This window comes from Moschus berezovskii, chromosome 5 (genome assembly GCF_049115385.1).
Source record: "Moschus berezovskii isolate FMDL1 chromosome 5, NW_MosBer_1.0, whole genome shotgun sequence".
In the NCBI taxonomy this organism is placed as follows: domain Eukaryota; kingdom Metazoa; phylum Chordata; class Mammalia; order Artiodactyla; family Moschidae; genus Moschus; species Moschus berezovskii.
Window position 1 is genome coordinate 70431961 of NC_142464.1, and position 18173 is coordinate 70450133.

General features: G+C 36.8%; 1 protein-coding gene across 5 annotated transcripts in view; it reads right to left on the reverse strand.

Moving 5' to 3' along the window:
* The window catches only part of ATP8A1 (ATPase phospholipid transporting 8A1), a 244089-nt gene that overhangs the window by 49882 nt on the left and 176034 nt on the right, over positions 1 to 18173 (reverse strand). For all 5 annotated transcript variants that reach the window (XM_088836319.1, XM_088836317.1, XM_088836318.1 and 2 more), the window contains 4 exons: positions 8350 to 8533; positions 8148 to 8258; positions 1697 to 1771; positions 1470 to 1592 (listed from right to left, as the gene is read on the reverse strand). In XM_088836319.1, the coding sequence (XP_088692445.1) occupies positions 1470 to 1592; positions 1697 to 1771; positions 8148 to 8258; positions 8350 to 8533 (493 nt within the window). The remainder of the gene's footprint in view (positions 1 to 1469; positions 1593 to 1696; positions 1772 to 8147; positions 8259 to 8349; positions 8534 to 18173) is intronic.

Below are 18173 nucleotides of genomic sequence, written 5' to 3' on the forward strand. Positions count from 1 at the left end.
GAATCTTCCTAGCTCTCCGATTACATTTTCAAGGAAACAGGAGCTCATGGTCCATTGTATCTGCCCCAATTGTGGCTTTCTGTCACTTGAAAATACTCACCATAGGTAATGAAAAACTTTTTAGCTAGGCATGGGTAAGTTTTTAAAAAAGCAAAAAATAAAATATTAAGAAATTAAAGCATAGACATTGCATATTATAAATAGCAACAGTTTTAAAAGATCACTAAAATACTTTATAGAACCAGTGGGTTCTATAAAAACCCACTTGTCCTCCACTCTACAAAAAAACCTGTAGGTTTTTTTTTTAATTTAACCAAATTCAGTTATATCATCCCTCAAGTTGTACGCATCTGCACACTGGGACATGTATGTACAGTGCATTCATGAAGACCTCATCTCAGAAGATGAATAACATCCTGGCAATAAACTTAACACCATCATTTACTGTATGAGGTTAGAGGCGCTGACACACCTGTCTCACTCTATTCCCCTGGTATACTGAGAACAAATGTCATTTGACAGTTTTATGAAATAATAAAATTTAAAATATCCTACATTAATTTCCTAAATTCAAAACACCAAAATAAGGTTACATATAATTATTGGTAACATAACATGCATAACATAACCAGCATGTACTATATTAAATGAGAAAAAATTTGTGAAGGTGTATTTGATACTTTTATTATAGTTTGAAACTTACATCTACCTTGACTGTTACAAAACTTAAAGAAACCAAAAAAACAACAAATAAAACTCCTTAGTTATACTGGATAGAAACCTGAATTACTAACAAACACTGGTGGAAACACTTTAGAATACATAACTGCAGGAAAGTGAACTACGCAGGAAATAGATATTTTTGTTGCTGGGATGAAGAAATACTGTGGATCACAAAGATGACAAAAGTCCATGGCTTGCTATATAGGCTATAAACCTGGAATATGATTTTAGATAAAATGTTGGATATTTTATCTTATATTAAGTTTTATGGCTTAATAATGATTGTAAATAATGATTATTGTTGGTAAATGAGTTATCTACCAGAGATGATATTTTTAATGCTTAATACAATCTAATATTCCAATGAAGACAAAGTTATTTCATAAAACAGAAAATGAGTAAAGAATGATATATCATCCCTCATCACTTTGTATGTGTAAAGACTGTCCTGGATGACTGACCTCTGAGAAGAGTGAGCATTTCCCCACAAAACTTCAAAAACAGAAAGTCAGAGGGTCACCCCCTCTGCCTGCCATGCCTACTTTACTGCTGCCTGGCAAACTCCAGTGAATTCTGGTTACAGTTTAAATTCACAGCAAACCCAAACACCTTCTCAGGTCATATCAGAACCTGAAGCAAATCTGGCCTGCCATGGTCAGGAGCCTGGAGTTTCCTTGGCTTTAGAAGACCGATGCCCCAAGCAACTGGAGCAATAAAGCAAGTCCCGCCAGGGCACTGGTTCCTACCTTGGTGTTGAAGTCCAGGGCATTCTGAGATGTTTTGTATAATTCAGGATACTTCAACATGTTCTCCTTTCTGCATGATCTCTCAAATATTCCCAGAGTTAAGGGTGGCATTGCTGTAAACATCTAAAGTGCACAAACTAGTCATTATACCAGGTAGCCAAACGCAGGGTGAACTTCTGTCTCAAAGTATTCAATAGAACAGGAATAATTTAAAGTCCTAAACTTACCACATTATAAAGACCTATGCACCATCTCTCAAAGAGGATCTGTCCAGAAAAGCCATTCACGAAGGCAAACCAGATCTAGGGAAAAAACAGTCCAACCCCCCCAAGTTAGAATGTGGAAACCATAAATTCAGTATTTAAAATCTGCTGTTACTCAACCAGTGCATAAGAGCTTCACTGACATAGTATTTTCATGATTCTCTTGAAAATGGCGTTTCTTTGCTTTACTTTTTAATTTTGAAGGGATTCTTTCATAAGGTCTTTGTTATTTAAGTCAGGATTGGTTCCACTTGTTGAATCAAAAAAGAACTATACCAATAGGCAATCAAAGATTTAAAAAAAATTAGGTATAATCTTGTTTCCTAAAAGACACTTTAGAGAATATATTTTATGCCATTAAAATTTTAGACCTTTAATTCCCCTTTAAAATATCTATCTTCTGGTAGTTAAAGATTTTATCATAATTAAAAATTTTGTTTATTTAGAAAATAAAATAATTTCCTATACTAATATCATCACCATTTATTGTCTTCTGCTTTGGTTATATTCATGTAGCTCATTTATATACATTCAAAGACTTATCTTACTGGAAACCTATATGCAACATCACATCCTGTTCCTTTTCTTCTTTACATTATATAATACTTTTTTCTTAAGTTGTTACATACCCTTTAAAATGATGTTAATGGAAATGGATATATATCCCCTACTATTTTGAATATTTAGCTTGCTTCTGGTTTTTCCTACTACACATAATTCAGAACTGAATATTCTTTCAGAAATCCTAAATATCTCAATTTCTTAGGATGAATTACTTTGAATAAAACATAGCTTAATTTAGGTAAAATTGACATACAAAATGACACATTTAATGTATACAATTTGGTGAATTTGGACATATGCATGAAACCATCACCTAATCAAGGTAACAGACATATCCCATCATCTCCCAAAATTTCCTCCTGTTCTTTTTTCTTTTTCCTTTTAGAATGAATTCTTAGAAGTAGAATTAATTCGTCAAAGTATTTAACCTTTTTAAAAAATAGTTCTTGATAATTATAGCCATCAGAATGCAAAATTTGAATTTATAATATTAAAAATATTTTGTAACTTAAATTTATAATTTGATTAAAAACAAATCTTTAACTAATAGAGTGACATGTTCTTATATATTTTGCAGTTTCTTAAAAGCAGAAAACTGAACTTTGCCTACAAAATTAAGGAACAATAAAGAGAAACTTTCTCCAGCATATTTAAGACAAATGGAAAATTTAAGGGAATGTTACTAAATCAATAATCTCTATGTTCATAATTTAAAAAAAGCAGGACTAAAATGTAATTAAAAATCACATTGATCTGGAAGAGAAAAATGTCTGGCCCAACATGACATAAATGCAAACACAAAGCCAAACTATCACAACAACAACCAAAAACCTGTTAGGGGACAACAGTCTGGACGTGCTGGTTGAGTGAATTTTTGAACTGGAGTTGCACGGACTTTGCTACACTTCACGTTTCATTTAACCTCATTATGGAAGCATGAATTGCTACAAATTCACCATTTATCAATATGTACCCAGGCTGGCCTCCTATGAACAGTTTCTGTACCCACATTGATCTTTTTCCTTTTTATAGGGGAAAGGAATGACTGAGCACATATAAAAACCAATGTCAGCTTCATGAGATGGAAAAGAGAACAAAGCAGCAATAGCACATGAAAAATAAGTTCAGATTGTGTTAGGGTTGTAACATTAACAACAACAAGAACAAAAGCATAGAAATGGGAGGCAAATCTGAAATTCTCACCTGCTTGCCACATATATTTACAGAAAAGATTTGAACTTGTGCTCTCAACTAGAAGCCAGATCATTCATTGTTACATGCAAAAGTACTTAGCATCTTCATGCGATGTTAAATTTATTCCTTGGAGACTTGGGGTGGTGCTGCAGACTTCAAACTTTTTTTTTTTTGGAAAGCATTAAGTAGACACAAATCGACAGGACAGACTTCAATGCTATCTATTGTGTTTTTACATTTGGCCTTTTTGAGATGTGGATTCTGTAAATACATATTTGTGATACTCTGGGTGACGGTAATGTTTTCTCTGTAGTTAACTGTGAAGCTCATTCAGATTTCTTACAGTATGATGGTAATATAAGGAATTTTTAAACACGAACTTTCAGTTGTGGCCTGAATAGTCTATGAAGATGCAGCCTAATCTTCGTTGGTCTGAAGAAAGCTGAAGCTGCATACATACCAAATTCCTTTAATGCACGTGATTTGGCTCAAAGGTTAGTTATAAACGCATTTGCGAGCATCAATACTGTATAATAGGAGATATTTATGTTAATAAATTTGTGTGTGAATAAACATTTGTAAATGTGAACGGTCTCCTGGCTTCTTTGTGTATAAGTTTGGTGATTAAAACACCACTAGGAGCTTGAGGAATCTAAATCAATGGATATTTATATTCAGTTTCCAATTCAAAATAACTTGCAAATAAGCTAACACACTCGCAGTCTTTATTTTTAAATGCACTACTTAACTAACTGCTTTATGAGAAAAATGTAGACATTTTTAAGTTGAAAGCTATCAAAGCATTTTTGCCTTTTTATTTTTCCTACCGAAAGGTATGTGAACATGTTTCTAGAAATTCTCTTCCTGTGCTTTAAAAAGTTAATATTTTTTTTTAAAGGAGAAATGACTAGACAGGAATTGACTCTTCTAATATAGTACCCACAAAATATAAATATTTTGGCACTGAAGTTTACATATTTTAAAGGAAAGAAAGATTTTTAACAGTGAAGACATCTACCAGAAGGCTGATTTCAAGTTAGCCTGAGATTTTCAGTTTAAAGATACATTAGAAATGCATCCCATACTAAATAAAACAACACCTAAATTACTATAAACACATAAAAATCCCTCCCTTGACTCAACAAAACCATGGATGCAGAAAGAAAACATGAGTCCCTCTGGGGAGGTATCTAAATTATTTAAATTCACAGGAAATCCATATCTCAGCACAACTTGGTGGGAAAGTATCACCTCATTGACTTTAATCAAAGCTTCTGGAAATCAGAAATGCTACACTGCCTTGGGATCTTACCGGAAAACCTGGATGTGACCAACTGTTTGAGAGAAAAGGTCTTATTTTGCTAGCAAGGAGTCAGATGTTTCAGAGAAACTAAAATCTCTTTAGCGAATGCCAGTCATTCCAGTGAACACCTAGAGTCGCTGTTGAGTGGCTACCACAAGCAAGTGCTTTATACCGCCACCTGCCAAATCTGTTTTTATTTGTTTGGCTATAATTTATGGCAATGGAGTAGCTAGACAATGACATTCCTGGCAGTACAGCAATGGGAAAAGCAGGTTTTACAGATAATCTATAAAACCCACAGTGTTCCATACTATTTCTTTATTAGCAAAGAAACTTCAGACCTGCCTGTTCTGGTATTATTTTTTTAACTTTCACGTCCCAGTAGAGGCGTGGCAGTTAAAGCTTCACAGACATTTCCCTGATGGAGCATTTCTGCATATTAAACAGCAGCTTACAAACAGTCAATGAGTCCTCTGCTCCCACGCCCGATCAGCACAAAAAACTGAAAGGGGAGATTCGAGACTGGCAGTTGTCCTCACTAGAGACATTCAATGATGTGTTTTCTGTCTATTCATTCACAGTATTGACATGAGCCATTAACATCTGCAGAACTTGTTTTAGCTGGCAAAAGTTGGGGTATCTGGGAATTGATTTAAAAGGTCAATCCATTTCCAAGATAGTTGAATTATATTCAAAATACATTTCCATAAACTGCTAAAAGAAAAATAACTTAAGAATGAGATTTCCAGTAAAGTTTAGGACTGACTTCCTTTCCAATGTGTAAAGAATTTGATCAGTGTTAGTTATCTCTCAAAGAGGCTTTAAATTCAAAGCCAAGTGAAATTTAGGGCTAATCAACCACAAATTGCATAACTCTGGATTTGAAACAGAGCTTGCAGATTTAGTTTTTCATTTGAGTTTGATATATTTTATGTCTCCCATTAGTACGTAACTTTGACCACTTCATTGTTGATTGTCAAATAATCTAGATTTAAAAAGTGGCAAGTTTAGTACCCATTTCATTTTACACAATTATATTTTTGCAAGCGGATTTATTGCTGCCAGTGGCTTTAAACTCCCAGATACTTCAAGAATATATGTAAAAAAACTGTATACATTGGTATTCTTTCTAATGTCGATAAATGTTGAGGGATGAGAAAAAAATCTAACTAGAAAATTTAGAACTATAGAGGGGACTGAGAATTGAAAATAATTTTATTAGAAAAGAAAAACAAATTTACACAAACAAAATATTTTGTATGATCTCATAAACTATTTTGGAAGTGCATTTTGTTTCAAAACAGACTATTTCAGACCAAATTCAGCAGTAATGAACAATAACTAAATTCATAGATTATTCTGTTTATGTTCCCAAGTATTGAATTATAGTATTTGATTATTTTACCTAATGGGTTGCAATCTAATTACAGATTTTTAGTGACCAATAAATAAAACTGCCTGAACACTTCGAAACTAAAAAAACCCAGGGATCGAATCTGGGTCTCCTGGATTGCAGGCAGGTTCCGTCTGAACCACCAGGGAAGCCCTTAATTTTATTAATCTGACTCATAATAAGAGCTATGCTCAGTCAACATTTTGATAAGAAGATAAGCATTCTGACAGGCATAAAGAACAGCTGAAGTAAACATACAGCAGTTTCCAACTAACATCTCAGCAGGGGAAATGTAAAGTCTACTGACCGTTTTGTTTACAGTGTTACTTTTGCGCATAAAGTAAGAGATATTATTTTCAAATGGCACATGGGAAGGGTCTGCCTCTTCTGATGGATGTGTAGAAGCAGTCAACTGAGTAGAGGGCAAGGTGGCATAAACAAACATGTGTAAGGGAGCCCAGGGCAGATTTATGAAGGCGTGGGCAGGTCCTCTGACAGGAGTGGAAGATGGAGGGCTCTCTTAACAAGCTATGGAGCGCTCCTTGTCAGGCTCTGTGAAGCTGCAAGAGGAGCAAGGAACTGGTAATGCCTAGGGTTCAAGTATTACGAATACAGCTTCTGATGATAAGATGGTCATATATATATATTCTTAAAAATATAAAGAACTTACTTATCGCATCCTGAGTGTTCAGTTTACTTATTCAATTACTGGTGCTGTGCTACCCAGAGGAACAGCCACTGGCCATGTGATTCTTGAATACTTGAAATGTGATTAGTCCAAACTAAGATACGCTGTATGTGTAAAATACACACTAGACTGTGAACACTTAGTTATGAAGAAAAGAATGTGAAATATTGCTTTAATAATTTTTTATAGAGACTCCAAGCTGAAATAATAATACTGAATATATAGAGTTAAATGAAATATAATTTAAAATTAATTTGGGCTTTAATTTTTACTTGTTGTTGATGTGGTTCCCAGAAAATGTAAAATTACACATGTGGTTTGCTTTATATTTCTATTGGCAAGTTTTTGGAGGATAGAAACCTCGCGCGATTTACTTCAGTTACGGAACTAACTCTGGTGCCTGGCAGCCTGTGGAGACTGCAAAACATGTTTTCAGAATAAAATGCATCCTTTCAGAAATGATATTCCTGATCCAAGTTAAGTTTACATGTTAAAAATGATGCTATATATTTGCCACATGAAAAGGAATATAGAAATTCCTTGTGATCCAGACACAGTAACCGAACTATTCTGATAATTTTTAGACAAATTCCTCATTATCTGGACTCTTGTTTCCTACCAAATTCAGACATCAAAACAGATCTGAAGAGCAAGGAATACTTCTATCCAATTATGTAGGCTGAAACATAATAAGAACTACAGGATGACGAACACTAGCAAAACTACCTGTGTATTTTTATTGATCGGATCCCTTAGTAGAACTGACATCCTCATTTTATGTCCACTATTCCTTTCCTTTTTTTAAAAAAGTGATTTTTATTGTATAGTTGCTTTACAATATTGTGTTATTTTCTACTAAACAGCAAAGCGAATCAGCTATATGTATATCCCTTTTTTTTTAATTTCCTTCCATTTTCCCTTCCTTTTCTCTTTAAACACAGTTTTCGTCATGTGCATCCCTAAACAATTTACTGTTTTCTCACGTATGTTTTTGAACTTTATAAAAAATGCTATGCAGTTTGTAGTTTTTTTAAAAACCTGTACACATTACTTCATTAGCAATTATAATTCAACACTTTTTACCAAAGCAACAAAATGTTTTTAGCCAGAATTTCAACATTATTCTACACAGCTGGCAAACTTTTTAACATATTCAGAAGTTAAAAAAGTGGGCTGATGGAGGATTAATTAAAATTATGAAGAAATGTCTACCCCCAAACGTTTCAAATATATATGCAAATGACAAGGATTTTTAAACTTAACTTGCAATTACCTCGATAATATAGAGGACTATATTCTTGTAGAAGCAGTATAAGATACACTTGGAGACTCTGTTATAGTTCCACGCACCATGAACCATCAACAAATTCTTCAAATATTTGAACTAAAATAAGAATGGAAAAAATTAACATTTTCCTCTTCATAGCGTCAGTTGACAAAGATGAATGGTGTGTTTGGCAGAAATGATGTTTTACCTGAGCTATAGAGTAGTCAGAAGAATTAGCTGCCTGAAGGCCTTCATTGCCACTTATTCCTACTCCAACATGCGCTGTCTGTATCATACTGACGTCATTTGCTCCATCACCAATGGCAAGTGTTATGACTTTAACTTGTTTCTTAACCATCTCAACAACTTCAGATTTTTGAAGAGGAGAAACCCTTAAACAACAACAAATTATCACTTTTTTTCTGAAAAAAGGAATTTTAAGATGTCATTGTCTTGAAGAATAAAAGCAGCAGAAGAGCTAAATGAATAGGGCTCTGAAGAATCATCATGGAAAAGTCTTAGGTTTAAGTGTTTAAATCTCTGTTAGCCTGGTTTGCCACTTTAAGGGAAAAATAAAGTCACAGAAGCAAAACTCTAGGTGACAGATAGAAGCTACAATGCCTTGTTAAATATTAGTTTCCCAGAATGTGTGCATAAATTTGTTTGGAAGAGGACATTTGTGTTCAGAAATCCCATTATTTCCTAACAAATCATATCAGGATTTCTGATTCTTCACTTTTGAATGAGAAAGAAAGCCACAAAGGCTGTTGAATGATAGTTCACACACCAACTGTTCTACTATACCTTGAAAATAAAAGTTTTGGAGCGCCATAAGCTGATCTTAGATGATTCTTATACATTTAAACAATTTAAATAAACAGTAAGGAACTGGGTAACTTCCCCACCTGTTCTCAGACACCTGGGTGAGTCAACTAAAGTAAATACCAAGTGCTTGATTACATAGTTCATGTGCCTGTTTCTTTTCTAAAGCTACTGACAATGGCCAAGTAAAATCAAGCAATCTTTTCGATAAAGGTGGGTCAGGGATAGAGAACACCAGCATCCGTACTAAAGTTGTATGGTATTAATATTAACTTTGGAGCAACTTATCATAGACTTAAAACCCCACAACAATTACAGTTCAATGACAAAATATTTATTTGAGTGATTAACTTAATCTAGTATCCCTGCTATCTCGGTGATTAGACAGAAAGGAAGGAAAACTGAACAGTGATCTGGCTCAGTAAACTATTAAGAGAGTAATGAACTACAGAGAAACAACGAATATAGACAATGTTAGTGAGCAAAAGAAATAACCCAGAGCTAAATTCCTTATCAAGGTTAAGTGCAGTGAATACCTGCTGGAACATCTGGTAAATCATTTATTAGCCTACTTAGAAATGAAGATCATGACTCTGAGACTCAATACATCTTTGCACATTTTCCTGATTATTTCCATAAGAAAAATTCCTAGCAGTGGGTATTTTGCACAAGTAAGTGCCTTCAGGAGGCCCAGCTGTCCCTTCTTAAATGCTTTAGCCAGGAACAGATTCAGTCTTTATTTCAAGCTTGAGAATCATTGTGTTAGAGTGTGAGCTGCTTGCAGAGTGAACAGGTCTCCTCATCTTGGTATTACATGTGCTGATCCAGGATAGGTACTCAATAAATGCTTGCTATATGAAAGAATTATTTTTAATTCTTTCTTTGAATTGCCTTTCAGAGACTGGCAACAGTACAAAATGACACAACTGTGAATATAGGAAAGGAATGGATGAGTATCACATCATTAATGGGCTTTTCCACTGTTAGCTCTCATTTTTCTTTGAAGCAATTTTCATTTCATTTTCACATTTTATTTAATTTTTCTTAACAGGCTATTATAAATTGGTCAGCCCACTGGCTCTAGGCCAATGTTTCAATATGAACTATAGCTGACATTTAGTAAATGTCAAAAAAGAATGCTCACCAAGAAATGATCTAAAAAGCAAATGGGAAATGGGCATGAAAAGAGCAAAGCATTTGAAAACATTTGTCAAATTCCCTTTACAACTTAACAGGCTCACAATGCAAATACATTGTGAAGTCACACCATGGGATCAATGGAGCTGAGAAACACAGGTTTGTTTTTTTTTTCTCATAAGCTGAATGTATAATAAAGGACAAATCTCTGCATGGTGAACTAATATTAATGATTTAGAGAATCATTAGAAAAAAGCTGGACTAAACTTTGTTTTCTTTTCTTCATGACTATTATAACTAACCACTGCTTTCTCTGCTTGACATCACAATTTTTAATACCCCCAAATTGAAACTGGCTGAGGATTTTTACCAACACTACGGATGGAATTCCAGCCAAGCTATTTCAAATCCTAAAAGATGATGCAGTGAAAGTGCTGCACTCAATATGCCAGCAAATTTGGAAAACTCAGCAGTGGCCACAGGACTGGAAAAGGTCAGTTTTCATTCCAATCCCAAAGAAAGGCAATGTCAAAGAATGCTCAAACTACTGCACAATTGCACTCATTTCACATGCTAGCAAGGTAATGCTCAAAATCCTTCAAGCTAGACTTCAACAGCATGTGAACCAAGAACTTCCAGATGTCAAGCTGGATTTAGAAATGGAAGAAGAACCAGAGATCAAATTGCCAATATACATTACATCATAGACAAAGCAAGGGAATTTCAGAAAAACATCTACTTTTGCTTCATTGACTACGCTAAAGCCTTTGATTGTGTGGATCACAACAAACTGTGGAAAATTCTTCAAGAGATGGGAGTAGTGGACCACCCTACCGGTCTGCTGAGAAACCTGTATGCAGGTCAAGAAGCAACATTTAGAATGACCATGGAACAACAGACTGGTTCAAGATTGGGAAAGGAGTATATCAAGGCTGTATATTGTCACCCTGCTTATTTAACTACTATGCAGAGTACATCAAGGGAAATACTGGGGTGGATGAATCACAGCTGGAATCAAGACTGCCAGGAGAAATATCAACAAACTCAGATATGCAGGTGATACCACTCTAATGGCAGAAAGTGAAGAGGATCTAAAGAGCCTCTTGATGAGGGTGAAAGAGGAGAGTGAAAAAACTGGCTTAAAACTCAACTTCCAAAAAACTAAGACCATGACATCTGGTTCCATCACTTCATGGCAAATAGAAGGGGAAAAATGGAAACAGTGACAGATTTTATTTTCTTGGCCTCCAAAATCACTGCGGATGGTGACTGCAGCCATGAAATTGAAGGATGCTTACTTCCTGGAAGGAAAGCTATGACAAACCTGGACACTTTGCTGACAAAGGTCTGTATTGGTTTTTCCAGCAGTTATATATGGATGTGAGAGTTAGACCATTAAGAAGGCTGAGTGTCAAAAAATTGATACTTTCAAGTTTTGGTGTTTGAGAAGACTCTTGAGAGTCCCTTGAACAGCAAGGAGATCAAACTAATAAATCCAAAAGGAAATCAATCCTGAATATTCATTGGAAGGACTGACACTGAAGCTCCAATACTTTGGCCATCTGATGTGAAGAGCTGACTCATTGGAAAAGACCCTGATGCTGGGAGAGAAGGGGCTGATATAGGATGAGATGCTTGGATAGCATCTATCCAAGCATGACTCAATGGACATAAGTTGAAGCAAAATCTGGGATATAGTGAAGGATGGGTAAGCCTGGTGTGCTGCAGTCCATGGGACTGCAAAGAGTTGGACACGACTTAGAGACCGAACAAACAAGAAAACAAACATGGATATGATTAGTTCAGTTCAATTCAGTTGCTCAGTCGTGTCCGACTCTCCGCGACCCCATGAATCACAGCACGCCAGGCCTCCCTGTCCATCACCAACCCCCGGAGTTCACTCAAACTCATGTCCACAGAGTCGGTGATGCCATCCAGCCATCTCATTCTCTGTCGTCCCCTTCTCCTCCCGCCCCCAACCTTTCCCAGCATCAGAGTCTTTTCCAGGGAGTCAACTCGCCGCATGAGGTGGCCAAAGTATTGCAGTTTCAGCTTCAGCATCAGTCCTTCCAATGAACATTCTGAAGGATCGATCTCCTTCAGAATGGACTGGTTGGATCTCCTTGCAGTCCAAGGGACTCTCAAGAGTCTTCTCCAACACCAGTTCAAAAGCATCAATTCTTCGGCGATCAGCTTTCTTCACAGTCCAACTCTCACATCCATACATGACCACGGGAAAAACCATAGCCTTGACTAGATGGACCTTTGTTGGCAAAGTAATGTCTCTGCTTTTTAATATACCATCAAGATTGGTCATAACTTTCCTTCCAAGGAGTAAGCATCTTTTAATTTCATGGCTGCAATCAGCATCTGCAGTGATCTTGGAGCCCAAAAAAATAAAGTCTGACACTGTTTCCACTGTTTTTCCATCTATTTCCCATGAAGTGATGGGACCAGATGCCATGATCTTTGTTTTCTGAATGTTGAGCTTCAAGCCAACCTTTTCACTCTCCTCTTTCACTTTCATCAGGAGGCTTTTGAGTTCCTCTTCACTTTCTGCCATAAGGGTGGTGTCATCTGCATATCTGAGGTTACTGATATTTCCTCCCAGCAATCTTGATTCCAGCTTGTGCTTCTTCCAGCCCAGCGTTCCTCATGATGTACTCTGCATATAAGTTAAATAAGCAAGGTGACAATATACAGCCTTGACGTACTCCTTTTCCTATTTGGAACCAGTCTGTTGTTCCATGTACAGTTCTGACTGTTGCTTCCTGACCTGCATACAGGTTTCTCAAGAGGCAGGTCAGGTGGTCTGGTATTCCCATCTCTTTCAGACTAACTCAGGTCTTAGAGTATGAATTCCCGAGGCAAGAACAGTATCTGTTTTTCTTTAAGAAAAGGCAACGATGTAATGAGAGACAACCCAAATGACATTGCAAGTGGCACAAGTAAGGATATCTGCTTCCATTATCAAGATAAAAGAGGACAACTGGCTTGGAAGAGGATTCAACAAACAGCAGAAGCTCTGGTATCCGATGGGTTTGAAATATCAGTTGGTTGCTAAAGAAAGATATAAGGTTTAAGTAGAATTCATAAAACAAAATATACATACCTTACAACATTTAACTCAGAATATAAGTGTACAAGCTTGTGATGTAAGGCAAAGAACCATACTCTGCAAAGGAGTTTGTGTTTGAAATTCTCCATATTTTTCTTACAGAAACCTTACTCTGAGGCACAATCCATGTCTTGTTTCATTAAGTGAAAACTACAATGTCATGGTGCCATCCACCCCAGTTTATTGTTATCTTGTTCCCAGCAATGTTTTCCTGGCAACTCAAAAAGTCTTTCTAGAACATTTTATTTTTGGTTTTCCTAACAACAACTTTGGCTAGACTATTTTTTGGTGGTTTATGAAACATCTAAGTGGTGATTACTTTGAGAAGTACAATAAGAATAAATAGATTAAAGAATGAATACCCATGGATTCCCAGTAAGCACCAAGTCGACTCATGGAAGCAAAAGTGGAGGCATGTACTAAAGACTGTACTTCCAGCCCTGGGTAAGCTGTGCTGTGGGCATCCTTCAGCATGTTTTAGGGAGGGAATGTGGTTTAATGGGACCCAGGTTAGTCAAGCTGAGATCAGTTAAACAATCTTCTACTATTTGTACAGTTCAGTTCCGTTCAGTTCAGTCGCTCAGTCGTGTCCGACTCTCTGCGACCCCATGAACCACAGCACGCCAGGCCTCCCTGTCCATCACCAACTCCCGGAGTTCACCCAAACTCATGTCCACAGAGTCAGTGATGCCATCCAGCCATCTCATTCTCGGTCGTCCCCTTCTCCTCCCGCCCCCAACCTTTCCCAGCATCAGAGTCTTTTCCAGTGAGTCAACTCATCGCATGAGGTGGCCAAAGTATTGCAGTTTCAGCTTTAGCATCAGTCCTTCCAATGAACACCCAGGATCAATCTCCTTTAGAATGGACTGGTTGGATCTCCTTGCAGTCCAAGGGACTCTCAAGAGTCTTCTCCAGCACCACAGTTCAAAAGCATCAATTCTACAGCACTCATTTAAAAAATTATTTCTTCCTACAAGAGGTATTCAGTCAGATCAGTCACTGAGTCATGTCCAATTCTTTGCTGTCCCATGGACTGCAGCATGCCAGGCTTCCCTGTCCATCACCAACTCCCGGCGCCTACTCAAACTCATGTCTATCATGTCAGTAATGCCATCCGACCATCTCATCCTCTGTTATCCCCTTCTCCTCCTGCCTTTACAAGATAGCAAAACCAAATTAGAAGACATTAAAAATGAGTGTTGCAGAAAGCTTTTTGATATACTTGTCAGTACTTAATAATTTCCGAGGATGTAGAAGTTAGCATGGGTTGCAAGAGCCTCCCTTGGTGAGTCAGAATTTGACAGGGAGCGGAGAGTTCATGTCAGGTAAAAGAAATGGCATACATTAAATTTCACGTTAAAAATTCTCCAGAATACATTCCTTTCCACTGTGTATTTCCACCATATAAAAAGTCCTCTCCTTCACTCATTAGTTTACTTTCTTAACTTTTATATACTTGCTTCTATATTTGTACAATTTTCTGAATAGTCTGGAACAATCTTACCACACAAGTTAATCTTCCCAATATCTATTAGAAACCACGAATTCATGGTTGAGAATATATGAAACCTAAATTTTACAAATACCAATAGTGAGCCAATGCATAACTCATAGACATCATAAAAGTGCTCTGTTTTCTACCCTAGATGTATTTTTACCACCCAAGGGTCTGCATCAGTACTTAAATTATCCATGGTTCTCGTCTCTTCCACTGTTGCTCTTTCTTCTTTGGAAGAAGTCAGAGCCTCTGCGGAAAAGGACTGCACATCGAGCATGTGCTGTAAAGTCCAGTTTTCTTCCCTGTGGCTCCACAAACAGAGGGTGGTCCTTTGCAATACAACCTAGCAGTACACCGAGTGCAGAATGCTTTTCAGATATTATCTTGGCGGCAGTTTCTGCATGTGTTATTCATTATTTTTCTTACTTGCTATGTAGTAACTCTCACTGCCCTGTGAACACTAGTTTGGAGTACTGGAAATTTTTACCATTTAAGCTAGAAAGTAAATATGGTGGCCCATCTTACATGAGTCTCATTTGCACCCTTTTAACGGGATAAGCTAAATGAATCACCTTTTCGAATGGAATATGGATAAGCATTATATGTGCATGTATATATATACAGTCACATAATAAAGAATATTTAAAGGACTTTTTATAGGTAGCTAAAAGTACAATAATTTATCTTATTATTGTGTATTTAGGTTAATAACCTAGCAAAATCTATTATATACACTAAAAATTAGGCCAATAACACATTAACTTAAAAAGTCATATTGTAAACTTAAAAATTACTATAAAGTTTCTTTCAGAAAGTAAATTTAGAAAACACATTGAGAACATGGAGGAATACAGTATTTCTTCATTATCCTGAAGCGTTTTGTATAATGACTTTGTATTTGTAGAGCCTTTGCATTTAGGAAGCTAGAGAGCTGCTCCTGGTGACTATTTAGAGGTCAGGATCATTAGTGGGGAATCTGTTGTACTTTCCTTTGCAACAAACTTCCTAAGTTTTCTCTTTGCAAATATCAGTCTATTCCCCATTGAGTCATATTCTGCTGACTAATAAAGAAATTACAAAAAGAGAAATACCTAAGAGAAAAATTTATGAGACGAACTTAACTCTGCTTTGAACTAAAATTTGTAGGCTCATTTATAAAGTTTTGAATTGAGGAGGAATTAAAACATGGCAAAAATAATCTGGGCTACACGTACTAAAATTATATAACCATTACAGTGCTTCCAGAAACTCGCCATCAATTTATTACTGGAATGAAAACAGCCATTTATATAGCAAATCCTAAAAACGATTCTTAGCATAGGGTACATGATGAAACATCCACCCATTACTAGGTAAGAGAGTTTTGTTATTCAAATGACTGATAGTGAGTGCTTTCCTAGTCTCCAAAAGCAACATTTGTTGATAAACTGTAAAGTCAGAGTCATCAAGGGCAACTTGTAATTCAAGGATTCAGTCTACAGGAACAAAATACAAATAGCCCGGCCACAGGACACAAAAGGAAAGTATCTTTAAAAAAAGATTTCCTTTTGTAATGCATTTTAGATGTAAAACTTCTCTTTTGTGGAATTATGTTGTTATAAGTAAACTTAAGTTTCAATGTTTCAGGTACTTTTCATAATGACTGATCATATTGACAGTAGTAATGTTTGCATATGTGTACATGTATGTGTGTACAGGCACACTGAACTATTAACTGGCAAATATACCTTATAAAAGGCACTAAAAAGAAGATACTTCCTAGTAGAAATATTTATTATAGTATTCACACCATAGAACAGTTTGTCCACAGTGATACTGCTCATTAAAAAAAAAAGAGAAATCCATCCATCTATTCAGTTATCTGGGACCTAACATTGTACTTAATACACAGCAGACTGCTGTAAGCAACAGGAATCAAAGAATAATACGGCAGCAGTGCCTTAAAATATTAATTTGGATCACTCAAAAGATATATACATATATACATGCCTTAACTAAAAATACTTTTCTTGCTAAAAAATGGTAACCATTATTGAACAACACAGTGTTGTTACAAACCTTCCATTTGAGAAAGAATCCAGTATTCTTTACCTAGTTCCTCTATACTCTAAATATGCAACAGGCTGCCTCCTAACTGTGAACTGTCAAATATGAAGAAGAGTTGTAATCTTAGCATCATGGATGAGATTATTTTCTCTTTTTTGGCAAAATGTCCATTTACTTAGTTCCTTAACTACAGGGTGAAATTTCTATGGGAGAATATAAAGAGAAGAAAGGAAAAGAGAGTAGATCTCAGAACCCTCCTTCTGCCCCTAAGAGATACTAACTTAAGGACTTTTATTGAGCTACTGACCCAGGCGTTAAATGTTAAGAGCCTATAGACAGTGGTTTCTCTATGGACTCTTGCTCTAAGGAGACAGAAGTTTCTCCAACAAAGGACAGGCCCAGCCACCTCTGTCTAGGAGCCTCGCATGACAGTATTGGTGGACTTTCAACTGGGAAGCACATCCACTCAAGAAGGATGAGTGCCCTCCCCCTTCATGCTCTGCCCGAAGGTGACCTTGCTCTCAAGAGTGGTAAGACCAAGGGCCCCACCTCCCATTCACTGTATCTGTTGGAGAACATGTGCGCACTGATTCTCTTCCCTTTTCCCATGACTTTGGGTAGCTAAGGAAAAGCTGAAGCTTCTTAGTTGCTGTTTAGTCACTAAGTCGTGTCCAACTCCTGTGACCCCATGGACTGTAGCTCACCAGGCTCCTCTGTCCATGGGATTCTCCAGGCAAGAATATTGGAATGGGTTGCCGTTTCCTTCTCCAGGTGATCTTGCTGACCCAGGAACTGAACCTGGGTCTCCTATGTTGCAGGCAGATTCTTTACCACTGAGCAACCTGGGAAGCTAGAGCTTCTTTAAACTTAAATAAAATCAGCTTGCCCATCTTTCTTTCCTTCCTCCACCTCCCCACTCCCTTGTTTTTGAATTTTTCCTATGTAGATGTGTTTCTCCAAGGAACCTTCTCTCAGAAAGACCTAGTGGAAGATGGAACACGTGGCAGCAGCAGCTACTGACAGACACTGGAATAAAATCCTGAAGATGTCATGAATTAAAAAAGGAATTCTCTAGATTTCAGAGTCACAAATACCTGTTAACACAAAACCTGTGAGAGTCCTTTGGGGACACAGGAAATGTTGGATGACTATCAGAAGATAAATGGCATGGAGAGAAAGAGTGGTGTGCCAGAGAACACAGAAGAACAATCAGGTGGGGAAAACTTTCCACCCTCTCTATGGTGCCCTGTGCAAGCCTAGGGTGATCAGTGTGATGGGGCTGAGACTAGGCTAAGCTAAGGGGTTCCTCTCTCTTTGCAACTGTGAACTTTGGCTTAGGCTTAGAATCTCTGGAAACTCAAAGTCCACAAAATAGTGTGAAAAACAAAACATGCCGATTTCAGGATTATCT